Source organism: Oncorhynchus clarkii, chromosome 16, assembly GCF_045791955.1.
Source record: "Oncorhynchus clarkii lewisi isolate Uvic-CL-2024 chromosome 16, UVic_Ocla_1.0, whole genome shotgun sequence".
Classification (NCBI taxonomy): domain Eukaryota; kingdom Metazoa; phylum Chordata; class Actinopteri; order Salmoniformes; family Salmonidae; genus Oncorhynchus; species Oncorhynchus clarkii.
The window spans coordinates 58,400,696-58,423,732 of NC_092162.1; the positions used below are offsets into that span (position 1 = coordinate 58,400,696).

The 23,037-nt window shown below is 43.0% G+C and overlaps 1 protein-coding gene across 4 annotated transcripts in view; it reads right to left on the reverse strand.

The window, feature by feature from the left end:
• Window positions 1-22,797, reverse strand: part of LOC139368824 (proline-rich transmembrane protein 3) — a 31,552-nt gene extending 8,755 nt beyond the window's left edge. Inside the window, exons 1-4 of one of the 4 annotated variants that reach the window (XM_071108220.1) lie at window positions 22,494-22,641; window positions 3,565-3,708; window positions 2,823-3,472; window positions 2,310-2,603 (exon numbers count right to left, since the gene is read on the reverse strand). In XM_071108220.1, coding sequence (XP_070964321.1) covers window positions 2,310-2,603; window positions 2,823-3,375 — 847 coding nt within the window. In that variant the 5' untranslated portion in view covers window positions 3,376-3,472; window positions 3,565-3,708; window positions 22,494-22,641. Of the gene's footprint in view, window positions 1-2,309; window positions 2,604-2,822; window positions 3,709-21,355; window positions 22,169-22,493 lie in introns of those variants that run through there. The other 3 variants (XM_071108219.1, XM_071108217.1, XM_071108218.1) reach the window with 3 other exon arrangements.
• Between the last annotated feature and the right edge of the window lie 240 nt (window positions 22,798-23,037).

Here is a 23,037-nt window from a genome sequence, read left to right on the forward strand (position 1 = left end):
TATCAAAGACAATATTTGAGGCACGTACATACGCTAACTCTCACACCTACTCAGGAAAAACCACACACACAAATGGTCACACATGCGCAAACACACACTCACACACCCTCTCACATGTGTGTAACTTCCTTCTCCAAACTACACTCCCTAAGCAGCAGGACTCAGAACGTCCCAGATGTGCTGATCACATTTCACAGCTGGAGGCACTTGGACGTCCCCACTCTGTAACACACAAACATCAAGTGTTGCACACACACACACACGCACACACGTGTTCTGACACACTAACGAGATCAACACACTTGCCAATACACACCAAGTCGTTCAGTTTCAGTACACTCCTGGCAGACCAAATGGAGGGTTGTTTCAACGTGGCTCAAATGTTTGTCCCGATGGTATCTAAGAGACTGACTCCTGATGATGTCTAAGAGACCGACTCCTGATGATATCTAAGTGACCGACTCCCCATGGTATCTAAGAGACCGACTCCTGATGGTATCTAAGTGACCGACTCCCCATGGTATCTAAGAGACCGACTCCCGATGGGATCTAAGTGACCGACTCCCCATGGTATCTAAGAGACCGACTCCTGATGGTATCTAAGTGACCGACTCCCCATGGTATCTAAGAGACCGACTCCCGATAGGATCTAAGTGACCGACTCCCCATGGTATCTAAGAGACCGACTCCTGATGGTATCTAAGTGACCGACTCCCCATGGTATCTAAGAGACCGACTCCTGATGGTATCTAAGTGACCGACTCCCCATGGTATCTAAGAGACCGACTCCTGATGGTATCTAAGAGACCGACTCCCCATGGTATCTAAGAGACCGACTCCTGATGGTATCTAAGTGACCGACTCCCCATGGTATCTAAGAGACCGACTCCTGATGGTATCTAAGTGACCGACTCCCCATGGTATCTAAGAGACCGACTCCTGATGGTATCTAAGTGACCGACTCCCCATGGTATCTAAGAGACCGACTCCTGATGGTATCTAAGAGACCGACTCCTGATGATATCTAAGAGACCGACTCCTGATGATATCTAAGAGACCGACTCCTGATGATATCTAAGAGACTGACTCCTGATGGTATCTAAGAGACCGACTCCCCATGGTATCTAAGAGACCGACTCCCCATGGTATCTAAGAGACCGACTCCCCATGGTATCTAAGAGACCGACTCCTGATGGTATCTAAGAGACTGACTCCTGATGGTATCTAAGAGACCGACTCCCCATGGTATCTAAGAGACCGACTCCTGATGATATCTAAGAGACCGACTCCTGATGATATCTAAGAGACCGACTCCTGATGGTATCTAAGAGACCGACTCCTGATGATATCTAAGAGACCGACTCCTGATGATATCTAAGAGACTGACTCCTGATGGTATCTAAGAGACCGACTCCCCATGGTATCTAAGAGACCGACTCCCCATGGTATCTAAGAGACCGACTCCTGATGGTATCTAAGAGACCGACTCCTGATGATATCTAAGAGACCGACTCCTGATGATATCTAAGAGACCGACTCCTGATGATATCTAAGAGACTGACTCCTGATGGTATCTAAGTGACCGATTCCCCATGGTATCTAAGTGACCGACTCCCCATGGTATCTAAGTGACCGACACCCCATGGTATCTAAGTGACCAACTTCTGATGGTATCTAAGTGACCGACTCCCCATGGTATCTAAGTGACCAACTTCTGATGGTATCTAAGAGACCGACTCCCGATGGGATCTAAGTGACCGATTCATATACCCCATGTGACGCTTTTCCTTCTCTGTCTGCTTTCCCTCTCTCCCACTTCTCTCCTTCCTCCATCACTCTCTCCATCCATCTGGTTTACATTATTCACCCTGTGTACTTTATCTGCCCCACCTCTCCTCCTGCCTCACTTTCTCTTTCACTCACTACCTCCTTACTCTTCTCTGTCCTCCCTATTGCCTTCTATCGTTCAAACTTTCATCTTTTATCTATTTTTCTTCTGTCCTCTACTCTACATTGTCGCTATCCTATTCTCTCTGTCCATCTCTCCCTTTCTCTACTCCTGTGCATATTTTCCTGCCTGAGTCTACCCTGCACACCTTCTCCTCCACTTTCCATCCCGCCCTCTCTCGCCCACTCTGTCTCTGCCTCTTCCCTCCTTTGAGCCTGTTCCAGGGACTTCCAGGAAAAACTCCAGCTGCATAAATAATTCCACTTTAAATCCTCACAGGAAAAGGAAACGTAGGCGCAGTCACAGCTGCCGTTGTTTTCCACCCAGGAAACTACAACATCCCAAAGCCCCCTCTCTCTACCTGTCTTGGTCGACTGTTTGGTGGTACTTGTTGTAGTTCTTTCTGGTTCAGTTGCCTTTTTCGGTTGATTGGTTGTACTTGAGGAAGTACTTCTGGGTTCTGCTTTTGTTGCCGTCTTATTGGTTGTAGTTGTGGTGGTCACTCCTAGTGTTGTGGTTCCTTGAGGCGTCACAGAATTTGGCTGTTGATTGGTGGATGCAGGGGTGATGGGTCTGGGTAACGGTGATGTCACAGTGGGGGTCTGTCCTGCTATTGGTCTGTCTGTTGGCGTAGTGGCATTATCTGATATATTACCTGAAGAAAGAGTCAAAAGACATGAAGCAGCCTCTCTGCTGACAACAACACTAATGTCACTCAAATACTACTTAAGAGTTATAACAACATGATAAAGAACTCAGTGGTTATAGCATAGTACTCAAGCTTCAGTTGTGGATGAAGGCGTATTACTCCACCACTCATAGATTGAAACATATTCCTCATAAACATCATATTAGCTACCCTTTAGTTACTCACCTGTAACTACTCCTCCAATGAAGGTTGGCTGTGTCACCACAGGTACGGCTGTCACTCTGTCAGGTGACTGTGTGGAGAGGATCCTATTGGCTATTGTCAGCCCAGAGAGGCGGGGTTGAACAGTGAGGCTGACCATTGGGGTAGTCTGAGCTTCGGCCATCTTGGACACCAGACCTCTGCTGAACTCTGTCTGAGCCTGTGACCGGAACTGTGGCATCTCATTTAGTGTAGTCAACGCAACCAGTGACTCCCCCTTCACAATCACTGTAGGGACAAGTTCACTTCCTGATCCAGTTGCCGGCCAGTCATCCAAATCCTCTGGTATGATTGGTCCATCAGAAGTCCTACCCCTTGATGTTAATTGTTCATCACCTGAGGATTTGGTGAGTGGGAGAGCCGTTGGTCCCTTTGCAGATGAAACTCCACTTGGCTCTGCGGTTACCATAGTACCTGTCCAAGCCTCAACAGAAGTAGACTGGCTTTGGGTTGATCCACTGTTGAGTTTCTGAGAGGGGGAAAGGGGTTGATTTTGGTCTGTAGTTCTAGTGCCCATTTCCTCCCCAACCTGCCCCAGGTCAGAGCCCACCTGCCCCCCACCTGCTCTCTCTGTGGGCCAATCTCTGTTGTTGACTGGCACATCACTCTGGCCTCTGGGACGAGAGGAGGGAAAGCTGGGTTTGAGGGGTGTACTGATGACAGGGTCTGGAAGAGAAGAGGATGAGGTGGAGGAGCTAACAATCACCTGGCTCGTAGAGGGATGGAGAGAGAAGAGGAGGAAGGTGAGGGTGAGGAGGAGGGATGCAGTGGCCATGGTCTGGCTGTTGAGGGTGGTGATTTATACGGTCCGTCTGTGTGTCCGTCTGTCACACCATCCTCTTACTGAGCTCTGAAGACACAGAGAGAACAGAGAGATATGGATGAGGTTCACTCAGTGAATATTTCAGCAATAATTTCTGAGAATCTGGGAATTATCTTGTGCCCACCCCCGACAAGGGTTGTTCTGAGGCCCGAGGCGAAGCCAAGGGCCGGGATACAGCCCTTGGAGGGAGTTGTCACATGATAATTAATGGGTTTGAAAGCATTATTGCTGTTATAAAATGGTTGCCAATATATGTATACAAATATGAATGACATTTTTTTATAACAAATATTATTATGAGTACATTTGTTTTTGTTTTTTCTGAAGGTGCTATCCAAGTAGGCTGGTTGTTAGTTATTTTCTCATGTTTTGACCCCGTTTTTAATTTTAATAATTCTATTCATTCGACGTTGCTATGCTAAACAAATCAATGGCATGTAGCTAGCTAGCAGAGATGCAATGATGGTGAGAGACAAGAACCTCAATAAATAATGATTTAATAAATATCCAATTGACCTACATAGACCGCACTGTGCTGTTTAATGAATGAATGGAATTCAGAGTGTTTACGGTTCTTTCTTGGGTTAGCTAGCCTACTGGAATGGGAGTGATCACATTTGTAAAATGATACATTGTTGCACAGGTTGTAGAGCCAGACTGTTGCAAAACAAATAGTAGCATGGAAAAATAATGTGTAGATGCTTTTTTCCTGAGGGAGATGAAGTTTATGAATTTCCTGCCTGGGCTGCGAGACAGTGGATTGATGACATTAACACATGATGGTATTTTGCGGGATTTGTTGCCCTACAACTTCCGCATATCAATCAGAATCCAGGATGCAAACAACCAGTTTTATGATATCAAATCAAATAAACATGTGTATTGGATGCATACACATATTTAGCAGATGTTATTGCAGGTGTAGCGAAATGCTTGTGTTTCTAGCTCTAACAGTGCAGTAATATCTAACATTATACAATGGGTGGGTCTAATCCTGAATTGGTTAAAACCGAATTCCAGCCGGTGTCTATTTGACAACTTACCACCTGCTAAATCTTTGATGTTAAAATGCCTATTTACTCTGTTCCATCTGACTGCGCAATCGAAGGTGCCAAGATGGCGGCTTGAACAGACGCTTTTTTACCAAGCTCCGTACCAAACTTCAGAAAGATTGTGAAAAAAAACAAGTTTACAGTCATTGCTATTTTTATTTGTTCAAGATATAAGACCTTTCCTGTTACTGGAATAATAATTGGATAATTTATTTTGGCATGTCCATGCAAAGTCGTGTCAAAAAAAGAAAGGAAGAAGTTAGCTGTTCTATTGCTAATCAACAAGAGAGAAACGTGCTTATAGACAACTGCCGTAACTACGCTTGCCCTATGGATAATATCATGCTTTCGAATGCTGTTGAAGATGACGAATTCCCCTCTTTACCGGTTACTCCGTGCAAACCTCCACCCTCCAAAAAACCCAACATGAACTCTGACATCGTGGCTACCCTCTCCTTACTCATCAACTACAGCTCTGACGCCATTGAGAAAATGGTTGGCGCGAACACCATGGTTATCGAAGGCTTGAAAAAGACTGGAGTTTGCATGTGGTGAAATCAAGGATGTGAAAACGAGAGTGGCAAAAGTTGAAAAAAGTGTGGGAAAGAATAACAATGTCTACCAGCCAACCTCTCGGGGGAGGAGAAGATGGAACTAATTGAGTTACAAAATGAACTGGATAATATATATATAGATTAAAAGCAGAAGGAGACTTTATTAGATCTAGGAAAAAATTGGTTGAGGAGGGAGAACAGAATTCATCCTATTTCTTTAGACTTGAGAAATTTCACTCTAAAAACAACACTATCCATAAGTTAAACATTGATGGTGTTATTAAAGATGAAATACTGTAGCAATTTTTACAGAATATTGTATAGCTCTACGTTCTGTCAGGAATCCACAGATATGTTTTTTAACTCACTGAATAATGTTCACTCTAACAGTGATATAGAATCTAAACAGTGTGATGAACAAAGTTGAAGAGATTATAGAGTCTATCAAACATCTAAAGAACAATACATCACCAGGTGTTGATGGAATTACATCAGAATTTGACAAATGATTTTCTGAACAAGTGGCTCCCTTCCTATTTGAAGTATTTTTAGAGAGTATTAAAAACAATGTTCTCCCTCCTACAATGAGTCAGGGGTTAATAACACTGATACCTAAGCCTAAAAAATAAGTGCTGCTCATCGATAACTGCCGTCCAATTTGTCTTCTTAATAATGACTATAAGATATTAGCCTTACTACTTGCAAAAATAATTAAAGAAGTCCTGGATGCAATCATTGATGAAACACAGTCTGGCTTCATGAGGAACAGACATATTTCTAACAATGTCAGACTAGTATTAGACATACTTGACTACTCAGACCTAATAACTGAGGATAGCTTCATATTATTTTTAGATTTTTATAAAGCATTTGACACAGTAGAGCATCAGTTTCTCTTCCACTCCCTTGAGAGACTTGGCTTTGGGGATTTTTTCTGTAAGGCTATTAAGACTCTCTATGCAAATGGTAACAGCTCTATCAAATGGAAATATGACACCTCACCTAGATTTGAGTTAAAGAGAAGAATTAGGCAAGGTTGTCCTATCTCTCCGTACCTGTTTTTATTAATCACCCAACTTCTTGCAAATTCTTTAAATAATAGTCCTGTACAAGGTATTTCCATAACTGGTAAAGAAATTATTATAAGCCAGCTGGCTGATGATACTACACTTTCTCTGAAAGACGCTAACCAAATTCCCATATCGATCAATGTGATACAATACTTTCCCAAAGCGTCTGGTCTATACCTTAACATTAATAAATGTGAACTCAAAGCTGTCAAAGATTGTGTGACACCTTCATATTATGGTATTCCAGAAAAAGAAGAACTTACATATTTAGGCATAACCATTACAAAGGATCAAAAGTCTAGAAGCTTACTAAATTTTAACCCTCTTATTAAATACGCAGAAGAAGCTAAATCAATGGCTACATAGGGACTTTAAAAGGTAGAGTCCTAATAACCAAGGCCGACGGTATCTCTAGACTATCATATGATGCACTTATCTTTATATCTTGACAGTAAAATAAGCAAGGAGATAGACCAGATGCTTTTCAACTTTCTTTGGAGAAACCGTACCCATTACATTAGGAAAACTGTTGCAATGAACACTTATGAGAATGGTGGACTGAATTTTCTGGACTTATAAACACAATTTTTCTCCACACAGATATTATATATGGAATAATCGGGATATATTGTATAAAAATAATTATTTGTTTTTAGAATATTGGTTCCGAAATAATATCCTATTGGTGAGCCAACTGGTAAATGCAGAGGGTCTTTTACTCAGTTATAAGGAATTCTTATCACTTTACAAGGTCCCTGTAACACCTAAAGATTTTGCAATTGTTTTAGATGCCATTCCCTCAGGTGTTGCTTTGTTATTCAGGAACGTGTCAAGACCTGACCCTCAGAGCCTACCTTCTATTGACCCTGTTGACTAATCAGTAGGAACGATTTGTTTCTCTTTTGGTCCATTCAACAACAGAGCGATACGAACCTTGTTTCAGCAGGATGTTGTATCTATACCTTATGCCGTGCCTTATTGGAATGGATTTATTGATAATATCCGTTGGAAAAAAGTTTGGATGTTGCCACACACATACCTACTTGTTAACAAAATTAAGGAAGTTTCCTTTAAAATTATTCATAATTATTATCCTGCCAACCACTATATGAAGAAGTTTAAGGAAAACATCAACTCAAATAGCTCCTTTTGTAATGACCACCCAGAAATAGTGTTGGATCTTTTTTGGCATTGTGTTCATGTAAGAAAACTGTGGCAAGACATCAGTAGATTTATAATTGAACACATTTATGAAGATTTTACACTATTGTGGAGAGATGTACTGCTTGGATTCTTTACATACAATAGAAATAAGCAGAAACATTTTTATGTAATTAATTTCATTATTCTTTTGGCCAAATTTCATATACACAAATGTAAATTTACAAACAAAAAAACATTTTCTTACCCTACAAAAAGAAATTGATCTGTATTTTAAGACAGTTAGATACTCTACTAACAAAAAAAGCTAGAAGCATTGTAAGTGTATGCATGTCCCTTAAGGTCCTTGTGTAATTGTAATGTGATATTGTACCCCCAAGCTCGATTGTCCATTGTATATAATCTATATTTACTTATGTTCCCTCATGTACTTTCTGTATTGATTTGTTGTTAAAAAATAAATAAAAACATGTAAAATATAAAAAATCTGACTGCGCAATCCACTGTCTCATCAGCCCAACCAAGCAATTTCTAAACTTGATCTAGACATTATCTTACATTTCTTTTAGACTAACATTTCGTTTTCAACAGCTAAGATTTGTATAAACCTTGCTGTCTGTCCCTCCGACATTTGCAACAGTTTAAATATTCAAATTTGATCTCCACCTGTCCCATAGTAATGAACGTGTTGGGGGTTGGGACGAGGCAGGCAGTCAGGCAGCGTCTCTCAGCCAGTCGAAATCATGAATCAGCTCACATAATTTTTATGGATATATACAAAGAAATGTACATTGAAAAAAGGTACCACGAAACAAAGTGCAGCTAGTTTGCAGTCTTTCCAGCTCCAGTTTGAAGTGATTGTGTTAGCTGTGTTGTTGGCTAGCTCCTCTGAATAACAGAGTGTCCTGACGAGTGAGCACATTTTCTATGCCAGGCGAAATCGCGACTCAATAGCTCATTGTTATGGATGTATCCAAATAAATTTATCTAGAAAACAGCTGCAAAAACAAATGCAAATGCAGCTGCTTTAGTGTTATTCTGGCTGCACCTTTTGACGTGACTGTAAGTTAGCCGTAGATGGTTAGCTAGCAAGCAAGGGATAAGAACATTGCCAGCCAGTATGGCAATGGAACATTTAGGGTTGCATCCATAGATACAGAACAAAAAGACTGAACGACTGGGTCGCGTCTCTAGCAACCAAACTGGTAGAACGAACGACCAGCCGGCTTGGGTAGCAACCCTAGATTTGTGTCGGGACTATATCTTGTGGAAGGATGAAATCATTATTTCAATATGTTGGTAGCCCATTGTATAAAAGTGATAATGCCCTCGAAGCCGGTGTTTGGAGGATATATTGGCACGGTTTGCCGCCACTCGACTTTGTCTTAAGCCTAACAACAATATATCCTCCAAACAAAGGCTTCTTTGGCATTATAAACACACAACAATACACACAAACCTAAAAGTAAGAAAATGGAATTTAGAAATATTAGTGCGAGCAATGTCTGAGTCTGGTATATATATACAGTTGAAGTCGAAAGTTTACATACACATAGATTGGAGTCATTAAAACTCGTTTTTCAACCACTCCACAAAGTTCTTGTTAACAAACTATAGTTTTGGCAAGTCGGTTAGGACATCTACTTTGTGCATGACACAAGTAACTTTTCCAACAATTGTTTACAGACAGATTATTTCACTTATAATTCACCGTATCACAATTCCAGTGGGTCAGAAGCTTACATACACTAAGTTGACTGTGCCTTTAAACAGCTTGGAAAACTTCAGAAAATTATGTCTTTAGAAGCTACTGGTAGGCTAATTTACATAATTTGAGTCAATTGGAGGTGTACCTGTGGATGTATTTCAAAGTCTACCTTCAAACTCAGTGCCTCTTTGCTTGACATCATGGGAAAATCAAAAGAAATCAGCCAAGACCTCTGGTTCATCCTTGGGACCAATTTCCAAACACCTGTAGGTACAATGTTCATCTGTACAAACAACGGTACGCAAGTATAAACACTATGGGACCACGACGCTGTCATACCGCTCAGGAAGGAGACGCGTTCTGTCTTCTAGAGATTAACATACTTTGGTGTGAAAAGTGCAAATCAATCCCAGAACAACAGCAAAGGACCTTGTGAAGATGCAGGAGGAAACAGGTACAAAAGTATCTATATCCACAGTAAAACAAGTCCTATATCGACATAACCTGAAAGGCCGCTCAGCAAGGAAGAAGCCACTGCTCCAAAACCGCCACAAAAAAGCCAGACTACGGTTTGCAACTGCACATGGGGACAAAGATCGCACTTTTTGGAGAAATGTCCTCTTGTCTGATGAAACAAAAATAGAACTGTTTGGCCATAATGACCATCGTCATGTTTGGAGGAAAAAGGGGGAGGCTTGCATGCTGAAAAACACCATCCCAACCGTGAAGCACGGGGGTGGTAGCATCATGTTGTGGGGGTGCTTGGCTGCAGGAGGGAACACTAAAATAACACATCCTAGATCTGAATAAATGACATATTCTTATTAAATACTTTTTCTTTACATTGTTGAATGTGCTGACAACAAAATCACACAAAAATTGTCACACTCAAAATTAAAGTGGAAAACCACACTACAGGCTGATCCAACTTTGATGTAATGTCCTTAAAACAAGTCAAAATGAGGCTCAGTAGTGTGTGTGGCCTCCACGTGCCTGTATGACCTGGGCATGCTTCTGATGAGGTGGCGGATGGTCTCCTGAGGGATCTCCTCCCAGATCTGGACTAAAGCATCCGCCAACTCCTGGACAGTCTGTGGTGGATGGAGCGAGACGTGATGTCCCAAATGTGCTCAATTGGATTCAGATCTGGGGAATCCATAGCATCAATGCCTTCCTCTTGCAGGAACTGCTGACACACTCCAGCCACATGAGGTCTAGCATTGTCTTGCATTAGGAGGAACCCAGGGCCAACCGCACCAGCATCTGGTCTCACAAGGGGTCTGAGGATCTCATCTCGGTACCTAATGGCAGTCAGGCTACCTCTGACGAGCACATGGAGGGCTGTGCGGCCCCCCAAAGAAATGCCACCCCACACCATGACTGACCCACCGCCAAACCGGTCATGCTGGAGGATGTTGCAGGCAGCAGAACGTTCTCCACGGCGTCTCCAGACTGTCACATGTTCTCAGTGTGAACCTGCTTTCATCTGTGAAGAGCACAGGGCGCCAGTGGCGAATTTGCCAATCTTGGTGTTCTCTGGCAAATGCCAAACACCCGGCACGGTGTTGGGCTGTACGCACAACCCTCACCTGTGGACGTCGGGCCCTCATTACACCCTCATGGAGTCTGTTTCTGACTATTTGAGCAGACACATGCACATTTGTGGCCTGCTGGAGGTCATTTTGCAGGGCTCTGGCAGTGCTCCTCCTGCTCATCCTTGCACAAAGGCGGAGGTAGCGGTCCTGCTGCTGGGTTGTTGCCCTCCTACGGCCTCCTCCACGTCTCCTGATGTACTGGCCTGTCTCCTGGTAGCGCCTCCATGCTCTGGACACTACGCTGACAGACACAGCAAACCTTCTTTCCACAGCTCGCATTGATGTCCCATCCTGGATGAGCTGCACTACCTGAGCCATTTGTGTGGGTTGTAGACTCCGTCTCATGCTACCACTAGAGTGAAAGCACCGCCAGCATTCAAAAGTGACCAAAACATCAGCCAGGAAGCATAGGAACTGAGAAGTGGTCTGTGGTTATCACCTGCAGAACCACTCCTTTATTGGGGGTGTCTTGCTAATTGCCTATAATTTCCACCTGTTGTCTATTCCATTTGCACAACAGCATGTGAAATTTATTGTCAATCAGTGTTGCTTCCCAAGTGGACAGTTTGATTTCACAGAAGTGTGATTGACTTGGAGTTACATTGTGTTGTTTAAGTGTTCCCTTTATTTTTTTGAGCAGTGTAGATGGCTTCATGAGGAAGGAGAATTATGTGGATATATTGAAGCAACATCTCAAGACATCAGTCAGGAAGTTAAAGTTTGGTCGCAAATGGGTCTTCCAAATGGACAATAACCCTAAGCATACTTCCAAAGTTGTGGCAAAATGGCTTAAGGACAACAAAGTCAAGGTATTGGAGTGGCCATCACAAAGCCCTGACCTCAACCCTGAAAAAAGAACTGAAAAAGCGTGTGCGAGCAAGGAGGCCTACAAACCTGACTCAGTTACACCAGCTCTGTCAGGAGGAATGTGCCTAAATTCACCCAACTTTTTCTCCAAAAACCTTGTGGAAGGCTACCCGAAATGTTTGACCCAAGTTAAACAATTTAAAGGCAATGCTACAAAATACCAATTGAGTGTATGTAAACTTCTGACCCACTGGGAATGTGATAAAATAAATAAAAGCTGAAATAAATCACTCTCTACTATTATTCTGACATTTCACATTCTTAAAATAAAGTGGTGATCCTAACTGACCTAAGACAGGGAATTTTTTACCAGGATTAAATGTCAGGAATTGTGAATAACTAAGTTTAAATGTATTTGACTAAGGTGTATGTAAACTTCCGACTTCAACTGTATGTAAACATTATTAAAGTAACCAGTGTTCCATTATTAAAGTGACCAGTGTTCCATGTCTATGTACATAGGGCAGCAGCGTCTAAGATGCAGGGATGAGTAGCCGGCTAGTGATTATGTTCACGGCCTGGTAACATACACATCACTGTCTTTGGAATAAAATGTCACTTCCGCAGAGCACACATGATTACCTCTGCATATATCATTTACACATTAACTTGGTAGAGCTCTCAGAGAAAAACACATGCAACCACATAAGCAGCATACACACATGTACATATTATGCAACGCAAAGCTAGAGGGGCCAATACAGCATCAGAGGTATAGGGATATGTTTGTATCTCTCTGGCGTACTTGGGTTCATAGATATGGTCTTTGTGTGAATCTCTTTCTTTCTTTATTGAGGAGTTTTTGTATAGCATGTGTGTGTGTGTATGTGTGCCTATATAGAGGGGTGTTTATAGCTGTTCTGCTGTGCTGACTCAGAGGGCATGTCACAGAATTATCCCAGAGGTCCAAGCGGCATGACAGCAGCACGCACACAGAGGGGTGTGGTGTCGTGTGTAGTTACAGTGAGTCATTGACCCACATGTACATGCACACACACACACACACACATATGCACACACACATATGCACGCACACACACGCACGCACACGCACGCACACACATGCACACACACACACACACACATATGCACGCACACACACGCACGCACACGCACGCACACGCACGCACACACATGCACACACACACACACACACACACACACACACACACACACACACACACACACACACACACACACACACACACACACACACAGACCGGACTTTGGCCCACACCTTAAGCTGCATAATGCAGAAAGCCTGCAGAATGATCAGAGCAAAGGAGCTCAGATGGTTTCACTCCTCCAAGGCAGATGAGCACTATCTCTCTATCTTTATTTTTCTCTTTCTCATTGGCTTCTCCTTCTATGTGGACTATCTCTTTTTATTTCTCCCAGCCTCTTTATACAGTTTCTCTATACCTATATTACTAACACCATCCTCTGTTCAACTGAACCACCTGGACAAGAGGAACTCCTACGTGAGAGTGCTGTTCATTGACTATAGCTCAGCGTTCAACACCATAGTGCTCTCCAAGCTCATCACTAAGCTCAGGACCCAAGGGACTGAACAACTCCCTTTGCAACTGGATCCTGGAATTCCTGACAGGTCGACACACTGACGCTCAACACAGGGGCCCCTCAGGGGTCCATGCTTAGTCCCCTCCTGTACTCCCGGTTCACCCACGACTGTGTGGCCGCGCATGATTCCAACACCATCATTAAGTTTGCTGACAACACAACGGTGGTTGGCCTGATCACTGATGACGATGAGACAGCCTATAGGAAGGAGGTCAGTCACCTGGTAGTGTGTTGCCAGGACAACAATCTCTCCCTCAACGTCAGCAAGACAAAGGATCTGATCGTGGACTACAGGAAACGGAGGGCCGAGCATGCACCCATCCACATCGACTAATCGAGTGGGTCGAGAGCTTCAAGTTCCTCTGTGTCCACATCACTAAGGAATTTTCATCGTCCATACACACCAGCCCAGTCGTGAAGAAGGCACAACAACGCCTCTTCCCCCTCAGGAGGCTGAAAAGATTCACCATGGGCCCTCAAATCCTCAACAAGTTCTACAGCTGCAACATTGACAGCCTCTTGCAGAATACAGTGTTTGGTTTTCACCCGACAAAATGGCACCGATCTCATCCAAAAAGTTGACTCAAGTTCGCCAAAAAACACAGAGAAGCACCTGATGAACATCAAGACTCTTGGAAGAATGTTCTATGGACAAATGTCAAAAATATGACTTTGTGGGCGACAAGGGTCCCATTATGCCAGGCAAAAACCAAACACTGCATTCCACAATAAGAACCTTATACCAACGGTCAAGCATGGTGGTGGTAGTGTGATGGTTTGGGGATGCTTTGCTGCCTCGGGACCTGAACGACTTGCCTTAATAGAAGGAAGCATGAATTCTGCTCTGTATCAGAGAATTCTACAGGAGACTGTCAGGCCATCCGTAAGTGAGCTGAAGCTGAAGTGCAGCAGGGTCATGAAGCAAGACAATGATCCAAAACACACAATCAAGTCTACATGAAAATGGTTAAAAAGTAAAACATTTGAAGTTTTGGAATGGCCTAGTCAAAGTCCAGACCTAATCCCAATTGTGATGTTGTGGCAGGACTTGAAGCGAGCAGTTCATGCTTGAAAACCCACAAATATCGCTGAGTTAAAGTAGTTCCACATTGAAGAGTGGGCCAAAATTCCTCCACAGTGATGTGAGAGACCGATCAACAACTACAGGAAGCGTTTGGTTGCAGTCATTGCAGCTAAAGGTGGCACAATAAGTTATTGAGTGTAAGGGGTAATGACTTTTTCACACAGGGGAATTGGGTGTTGCATTAACATTGGATGTTAATTAAATAAATAAAATAAGCATTCATTTATTTTGTTATTTGTAAACTCAGGTTCCCTTTATCTAATATAAGGTTTTGGTTTAAGATCTGATAACATTCAGTATCCCAAATATGCAAAAAAAAGAGAAAATCAGAAAGGTGGCAAATGCTTTTTCACAGCACTGTATAATATACATATCTGTCTCAATTACCTCGTACCCCTGCACATCCAAATAACAAATCAACTCGGTACTGGCACCCCATGTATACAGCCAAGTTATCGTTACTCATTGTGTATTTATTCCTTGTGTTGTAATTGATGTATTATTTCTCTTTTTTTCTCTGTGCATTCACTCCAGGTCTGAATCAACAGCAGTAACATTGGCTGAAGGTGATGCAGTAGAAGACAGTGAACAGGATGCTCCTACAGTACATGATCACACAATCCTATCAATCATAGTAAAACAGTCTGTCTAATCCTCATACAGTCATCATGTCTGTCTGTCTAAACCAGGTGTGGGCTATTGAGTCAGAGGATGAGGTAGTGACTGAGGGGGAAGTTTTTCATAAGACCAGGGGTGAGCTTCTCTGGTATCAAGGGCATCTGGGTGTGGAACACAGCACCAACACACCTGATCAAACTAATGGCTGGGTTTAAGCAGGTGTATTAAATTAGAGCTGGGCTGAAACAAAAGCATGCCCACCCTGCTGCTCTCCTGGATCAGAATAGCTCACCCCACAGGTCTTATCAAAAACACTCCCCCTCCTTCATTCTGGCATCCGCTAACTCAAAATCCCATCCCCTACCCACGCAACCAGTTACTGTAACTCAGACTAGGGAGAAGCTACCCATGGCACAGATCTAGGACCAGCTTACCCTCACCAAATCCTAACGTTAACCCTTAGAGAAGAAAACAAAACACGGATCAGTATCTCGGGCAACCTTATCCTACTCGTTATGAGTCATTAATTCCCCTTCTATACTAATGCCTCATTCTCTTAAATCATGTAGAAGAACAAACATATGTGCGCTAATCCTGACATGTGTGTGTTCTGCACATGAACAACACGTGTGTGAAGTGCTTATGGGAGTGACATACGTGAGTAAGTATGTGTAAGGACACCGTGTGTGTGTGTGTGTGTGTGCAGGTGTGTACACCATCATGGGAGAGTGAGCATGTGTGAGAAAATCTATGGGTACATGTGAGGAATTTAAATCTTAAAAGGGTCAATCTGCAGTTCAAACAATAACAAAGTCATCCTGACACTGTTTCAGTAAACAGCTGAGGGATAGGGCTGGAGAAATGTAAACACCCTCAAATTCAAAGACCGAGCTATGGGCTCCTGAGTGGCACAGCGGTCTAAGGCACTGCATGTCAGTGCTAGAAGCGTCACTACAGACTTTGGTTAAATTCCAGGCTGTATCACAACTGGCCATAGGGCAGCGCACAATTGGCCCAGCGTCGTCCGGGTTAGGGTTTGGCTGGGGTAGGCCATCATTGTATATAATCATTTGTTCTTAACGGACTTGCCTAGTTAATTAAAGGTTACTTTTTTTAAATAAAAACATTTAAATGCAAGGACTAATCATTCATGATATCAAAATTATAATTTTGACCACATGGTGTTTGTTTACAATTACATTATTTAACAAAGAGTAAAACAAGTTCATAATTCTGGTTCTGATGGGGTATGACAGTTGAACTAAGCTCATGAGGCATTTATAAGTTATATTCTACAAGAATCTGTTACGTGTGCTGCCACTCCGGCCTCTAGGTCACCAGGCTGCTGATTATTGCGCACACCTGTCACAATCTTCCCGCGCACCAGCGCCTCATGACACTCACCTGGACTCCATCACCTCCTTGAATACCTGCCCTATTATTGTCACTCCCTTTGGTTCCTTCCCCAGGTGTTATTGTTTCTGTTCCAGTTTCATGTCTGTGCGTTGTTCGTGTTTCTTGTTTTATATTATTTTTCATTCATTTATTAAATGATTTACTCCCTGAACATGCTTCCCAACTCCCAGGGCACACGTTATAAAATCAATGGCTATATTTCATGAATTGAAAAGTCACAAAACACATGTAGCAATCACAGATTGTCCCTGTAACTGAGATCTTGCTAATAGCTTGTGATGCTCAAATACTCCCATATAGATGTTAAAGAAAGCTGAGAAAACAGACTAAGAAAGACAGAGAAATTTATGGATTTAGGGCAGGATAGTGAGAGAGAAGCACAGAGAAAGAGAGCGTAAGTAAGAGGTATAAGTCTCCATCTCCACCTCGTCACAGTAGTTTTGCTGTTTATTTTCTTTCTCCCACTCAACCATCTCTTTCTCCCAGACTCCAGCCTTCTGTTGGCCAATCCACCTCTGATGAATCACTTTGTTTTACCCCCCCCCCCCTTCCCTCATTCTGGCGGTGTTATTTCAACATGGTTGTATTGTACTCCTGCGGGAGGAGATATAGGGCAGTGAAGATAGAGAGATAAACAGAAGAAGAAAATGAGAGAGGGAGGAGGGTTGGGAGAGATGCATGGAAAAAGGTGATGGTAGCTATATAACGAAGCAGACAGTGGAAGGTACAGAGAGGGGGAGTGGAAAGTATGGAGAAAGAAAGGAAAATAAACGATAGACAGAGAGAGGGAGAGGGTGAGGTGAGCATTAGGGATATGATGAAGCAGAGAATGTGGGCGGCAGAGAGACACGGTTTCAGGGGAAACTGACTCAGTGATGCTGGTATGTCTTGACCATAGCAAATTAGTCTGTGTGTATGTGATTGAGTGAAAAATAAAGTAACAGAGACAGGAGGGGATAGAGAAACTGTGAGGGGGCTAGAAGTGTGTACAGTCTCTAAAGTTGTGATGAGGTGTGTGTCAAGATGTCACTCTGGGCAGCCTGGAACACAGTGGAACTGAGCCATCTCACCTTATCACAGGGTAAAACTAGCAACCTGCCAGTTGACTTTAAACAAACTGACAGATGAAAAATGGGCCTACAAAAAAACATTTCCCCTCGATGGTAGTCTTACTACTGCAATCACAGTTCATCCAGTGTGAGTGTGTGTGCGTAGGTGGTGGTCCTGATTTAAGACACTGAGGGTCCTTAGCCAAATGGGATTCATAGAGAGGAGAAGCACCCTGCTGCTTTATCTGAATCACTGTCAACATTAATCTCTCTCTATCTCTCTCTCTGTCTCTTTCTCTCTCTCTCTCTCTCTCTCTCTCTCTGTCTGTCTGTCTCTCACTCACACACACACAATACTACAGCATCTGTGAGTGTCTTGTGTCTTTCTGTGAATATCTGTAGAGGGCAAATGGGTGCAGGGAGGAGGAGGGTATTTATATCCTGAGATCTGCCCCTTGAGGCAGAAGAACACTAAGTGCGGGCAATGGAATGGAGGAGGGGGGTATGCCGTCACTCTCACAATAACGTCTTTATCCATCTACAGGAAGGCCTGAGGACAATATAATATAGTAGAACAACATGCAACAAGCTGCGGATTGCCATACATACAGATATGTATTGCATGACACCACTACTACTACTACAAGTAAAGTTACACTTCTCTCTGTTTGTAACACTTCTATTACCGTAACTGGACTGCTAATGATAATACTATTGATTCTACTAATATCAGATGCAAAAATTAAACAGGTGCAAAGCAAACCCTTATTTCCAAAAAAGAATGGCTTCCAAAAACCACAGACAAATATCAGGAACTGTAAAGTTAATTCCTTAAGCTCAAACTAAACTGAACCTAAACCAAGCCACATAATCATAGCAAGCCAAAATACCTCTACAATTCTGAAAGAAATCTCTGTTCCAGATTCAACTGAAATGACCACATTTCATAGCCACTTTTGACCTACACATTGCCCAGACTGACATACATACACACACACACACACGCGCACACACACACTCACACAAACAAACTCTTTCTCTATATTTCTTGCACACACACACACACACATTTATGCCAGATTCCAGAGAGTCTGAGCATCTTAATTTGAGTGAATATTTCCAGAAACAGACACTATCCTGTTTGTGGACAGAGGGATCGCTGAGTTCTCCCCAGCAAGCACCAGTCTGAACGGTGACATACTGGCCTTCATGCATGTGTGTCTGCATGTGTGTGTGTGAGCGTGTGAGTGAGTGAGTGAGTGAGTGAGTGAGTGAGTGAGTGAGTGAGAGAGTGAGTGAATGGGAGTGACTGTGGGGTCTCGAATGTCAAGGTGGCCCTCTAATAAACAGGATTAAAGAGTCAGACTGAATTACGTTAGAACCTTAGAACAGGAAGGCCGGAAGTGGAGAATGACAGAAAGAATGGAAGAAAGACAGAAAAATAAAGTTAAATCTGGAGAACGAGAGTGGGAAACAGAGGGGCAGAGAGAGAGGAGAGGTAAGAGAGAAATAATGATCAACGAACTGATAGCATACATGCGGAGAGAGAGGTTGAGAGAGTGAGAATAATAGGGGAGGTTTATAGCTCAGAAACAGATAGAGAAAGAGAGACAGAAATAGAGCACTCTAGAGAGATATGCCATGGAGGGACACTGAGCGGTTCCAAAGTCCAACAGAACAGTTAAAGCGGCAGTGCAGTCAAAAACTAGATTTTTCCTGTGTTTTATATATAATTCCACATTATGAGGTTGGAATAATACTGTGAAATTGTGAAAATTATGATAATGCACATTTAGTGTAAGACTGCTTGAAATGTTAGCTTGTTTGGCTCAGTGGAGTTTTTGGATTTAGGTTAATAGGCCAATAACAAAGAGTTAGACCTCCCCTCTGCCAATAACAGCTAGTTTTCAGGTTACACATCTCTCCCATTCAGCTCCTCCAATTAGACCCCTTTCTCAGACCACTCCCAGACAGTCCTAGCAAAATTCTTGCTTGATAAATTGCATTTAGTTATTTTTGTTTATTTTTGACCATTTTAATTGAAACAATTATAGTAATGTACTTTATTGTTACCCAAAAATTATTTGATATTTAGATAAAATTTAGGGGAGAAGGGAGAGGTGAGTGTGTGTGTTTGTGGTATGTATGTATGTATGTATGTATGTATGGGGTAAAATAGGTTAGAGGGGGTCTATATGATCCTTAAGATTCCACCATCTTGCAGAAATGTAAACAAACCACTCACTATCAAGCCAGACCATCCCTCCTCTGACACACACACATACACACTAACTTACTAATTTATTCCCAACAACTCTGATTACCTGTAGCGCATTATCTCTGTCTCAATACCTTGATGAGAAAACCTATAGTTATAAATACATTAAGCGTTTAAAGGATCCAATGATAAGCACAACATGCAGTATTTGTGATAACTGGCATGATAAGTTATCTCCAAAATGAGTTCATAAATACCTGGTGAAAGGAACTCCATTAAACCTATAAACACACCATCATGAAACCTCTATTCAGCCATGCACTAAAGGTCGTTGACCCTGACCCTCTGTCAGGGGCTATAACCCTGTCCAATGTGACTTGGACCACACAGAAGGGTCACATGAAAAGCCTTAGAGACGTGTCCATTGGTCCACTGGGTTGGGCTTGTTATTGTGGCTCCAGAACCAATCATCTGACTCCTGCCTTCATGTTTTGACCTCTGGATGAGGTGGACACCCAACTACATCGGAGGCAGACATCTTCTCTGATGTTCTGCCTCTTCTGAGACAGGCCACAGTTCAAAGGCCAAGATTGACTCTGACAGGGAGGTATTTTAACTGCAGTTAGACACCCACTCACGCATGAACACACGTACAGACACACAAAGGTCAAATACGGGTTGCCTTTGTAACACTAATGAGCAAAGCATAGAGGATCATGAAACCCCAAAAACACATTTGTGAATACCAACACTATAGTTCAGATGTAAATACAGACAGAGCAGAGACACACACAGAAAACACACCCTGATTGGCAGACTCTTAACTGATGATAAAAGCTGAGAGTAGTGGAATAGTGAGGAGGCTGCCCATCCAAAGTACTCTTATAATCTCCACTCGGCACAGCCTGAAGAGGACTGGCCACCCCTCAGAGCCTGGTTCCTCTCTAGGTTTCTTCATAAATTCCTGCCTTTCTAGAGTTTTTCCTAACCACGGTGCTTCTACATCTGCATTGCTTGCTCTTTGGAGTTTTAGGCTGGGTTTCTATATAAGCACTTGGAGACATTTGCTGATGTAAAAAGGGCTTTCTAAATACATTTGATTGATTGATGAGTCATCCATATGGATCACTTTCCCTGTAGAATGTTACACTATCCACAGCATAATGCCAGATCACAAGTTCTGTGATCTACACATTTTGCAGTCTTTTGTTTTTGGTTCTAGGTTTTGTTCTCTGTTCTGTCTGCTCTATGTTCTGCCTGCTCTGTGTTCTGTCTGTGCTCTGTTCTGTCTGCTCTGTGTTCTGTCTGTGGTGTGTCATGGTGCTTGGTCAGTAGGTTTTGGGGTTGGTTGTGAGTGATGTTTTCTGTCGGGTAGCCTTTTTGTTCTTGAAGGTTTTGTCAGTCAGATATGGACAATTCAACAGTAACAGTTGTATGGCTTGGTTAAATTTTCAATCGTTAGTTTTTGTTTGACATCCATTTTAAAGTCTCAACATCATTATTTTACCGTGGAATTGCCCATATGTGAACTATCTGTCCTGCTGTTGATGGGTGATCTGTCTGCCCTGTGCACTTTACTATCTGAAGAGGATTTCCCTCCCACTATCCTGCCAGCTTCACACCCCACTCTGGCCTAACATATGACAGAACGATAAACTCTTTACAGATTAAACCATAAAAGTTTGCTTTGATATCCCATACCTTCAAGGTGGTCTGGAGTGTATGGTCTGCACGCCTCTTTCTCTAAGATAAGAGTAGGTATCAAAGCAGGCAGTAAATCCTCCCGGAGAAAAATGCTATTCTTGGGGTTGACATTCTGTTATTCTAGTCGGTGGATCGACGTGTTTTTGTTTCTCTTTGCAATCCAAGTGGTCTGGCAGGGCTCTGTGTTCAAGCCAGTAGCTCTTTGGAGCAGTTTGCCGCCCGTTACGATCCAGATTCGCAGTGGCACCCCCCTCTCTCCCTTTATCCCTCGCTCAGCTGGATTCAACCGCGGCTATCGTTGAAGTCCTGATGAGAAACAGGTGAATCTAGATTCTCCAACGGCCCCATACGCCTACCATCTGCCTCGGGCCTTGGTTGGGCAACCCTTGTAAACACACTCACAAACACAACACGCGTGCCAGTTTGAGGACAGACCTCAGGCGCACTTTCAAATGAGCAGGCTAAACACACAGAAGCACTAATGGGGTGTGTTGTGTGCCCATGAACGTGTTGCTTGCTCTTTCAACGAACACTAAACTATTTGAATAATCGTAGTCCACGACCAGAATCGAGATCTCAATAATCCCTTTATTGCGTGTCCAAACCGAACCCTTCTCCTCTTTCCGATTGTAAATTGGGGATCTGGGTATGTCATGTAATTAAACATGAGTAGGTCGTCGTGAGGAGAATAGTCTGGTGTTGTAGCCTATCTGGTATCATCGCATCATTGGGAAGAGAGGCTCGTCTTTCCTACCCGTTCTTTCCATACGACAGGCTACAGACTTGACGATGCTGCCAATCTTCGCAACTGGTTTAGAATTTCCGCAGCAGCCTGTGTCCCCACGGTCCCCGCCTGCTTTTTGCCTCTTTCACAGATTACCAACAATATAAAAACGACTGCATGCAGCAGCCACATAAATATTTAAAGTTCGACTTTATTCATTCATATTGACAGGATATGGCATACATTGCGCACCATAGGCCAAAATGTATAATACATTTATAATAAAAACGCTATATGAATATGATATATTTAAGCGCACATTCATAGCCTGCAGGCCTATCGCATCGTCTTCGTTCATACAGTTTTAATGTAGGCTATTCCCATACTCGCCTTTCTTCATTCAAAACCTACCTGTGCTCATATGTCCTGTCCTCAGATATGACGTCGTCTGCATCCGATTATGACTCGGGCATATAGCAGCGGGCACGGATGCGTATCCACACTGATGCGTATCCACAGCCTCCGGTCTCGCGCTTCCACCTCTGGTGAGCCGCAAACTATAGGCTAAAATACGGAAAGTCAGTCTTCTGTCGATATTGATTTAAGACTACCTCAGCCAGTTCTCTCTACGATAAACCAAACCAGCAGGAGCAAGCACGGGAACTCACGCCCCTTTAAAATTGCTCCATCTCTCTCTCTCTCCCTCCCTTCCCTCTCTCTCTCTGGCTCACATGCGGATCAACACGATTACCTCCAACCGCCCGAAGCGGTTACTATTACACAACTGATCTGCTCAAGCACCGAGACCCCGGGCCCACCAACAAATTAGCCGAAATTTAGATTCCAGCCTTACATGATGGGATGAATACCGACGTTTTTATTCCACTCATAGTCAGAATATTGATTTTCACTCTCTCCCCCCTTCTTGTGCGCTCTCTCTCAAAGAAACGATAAA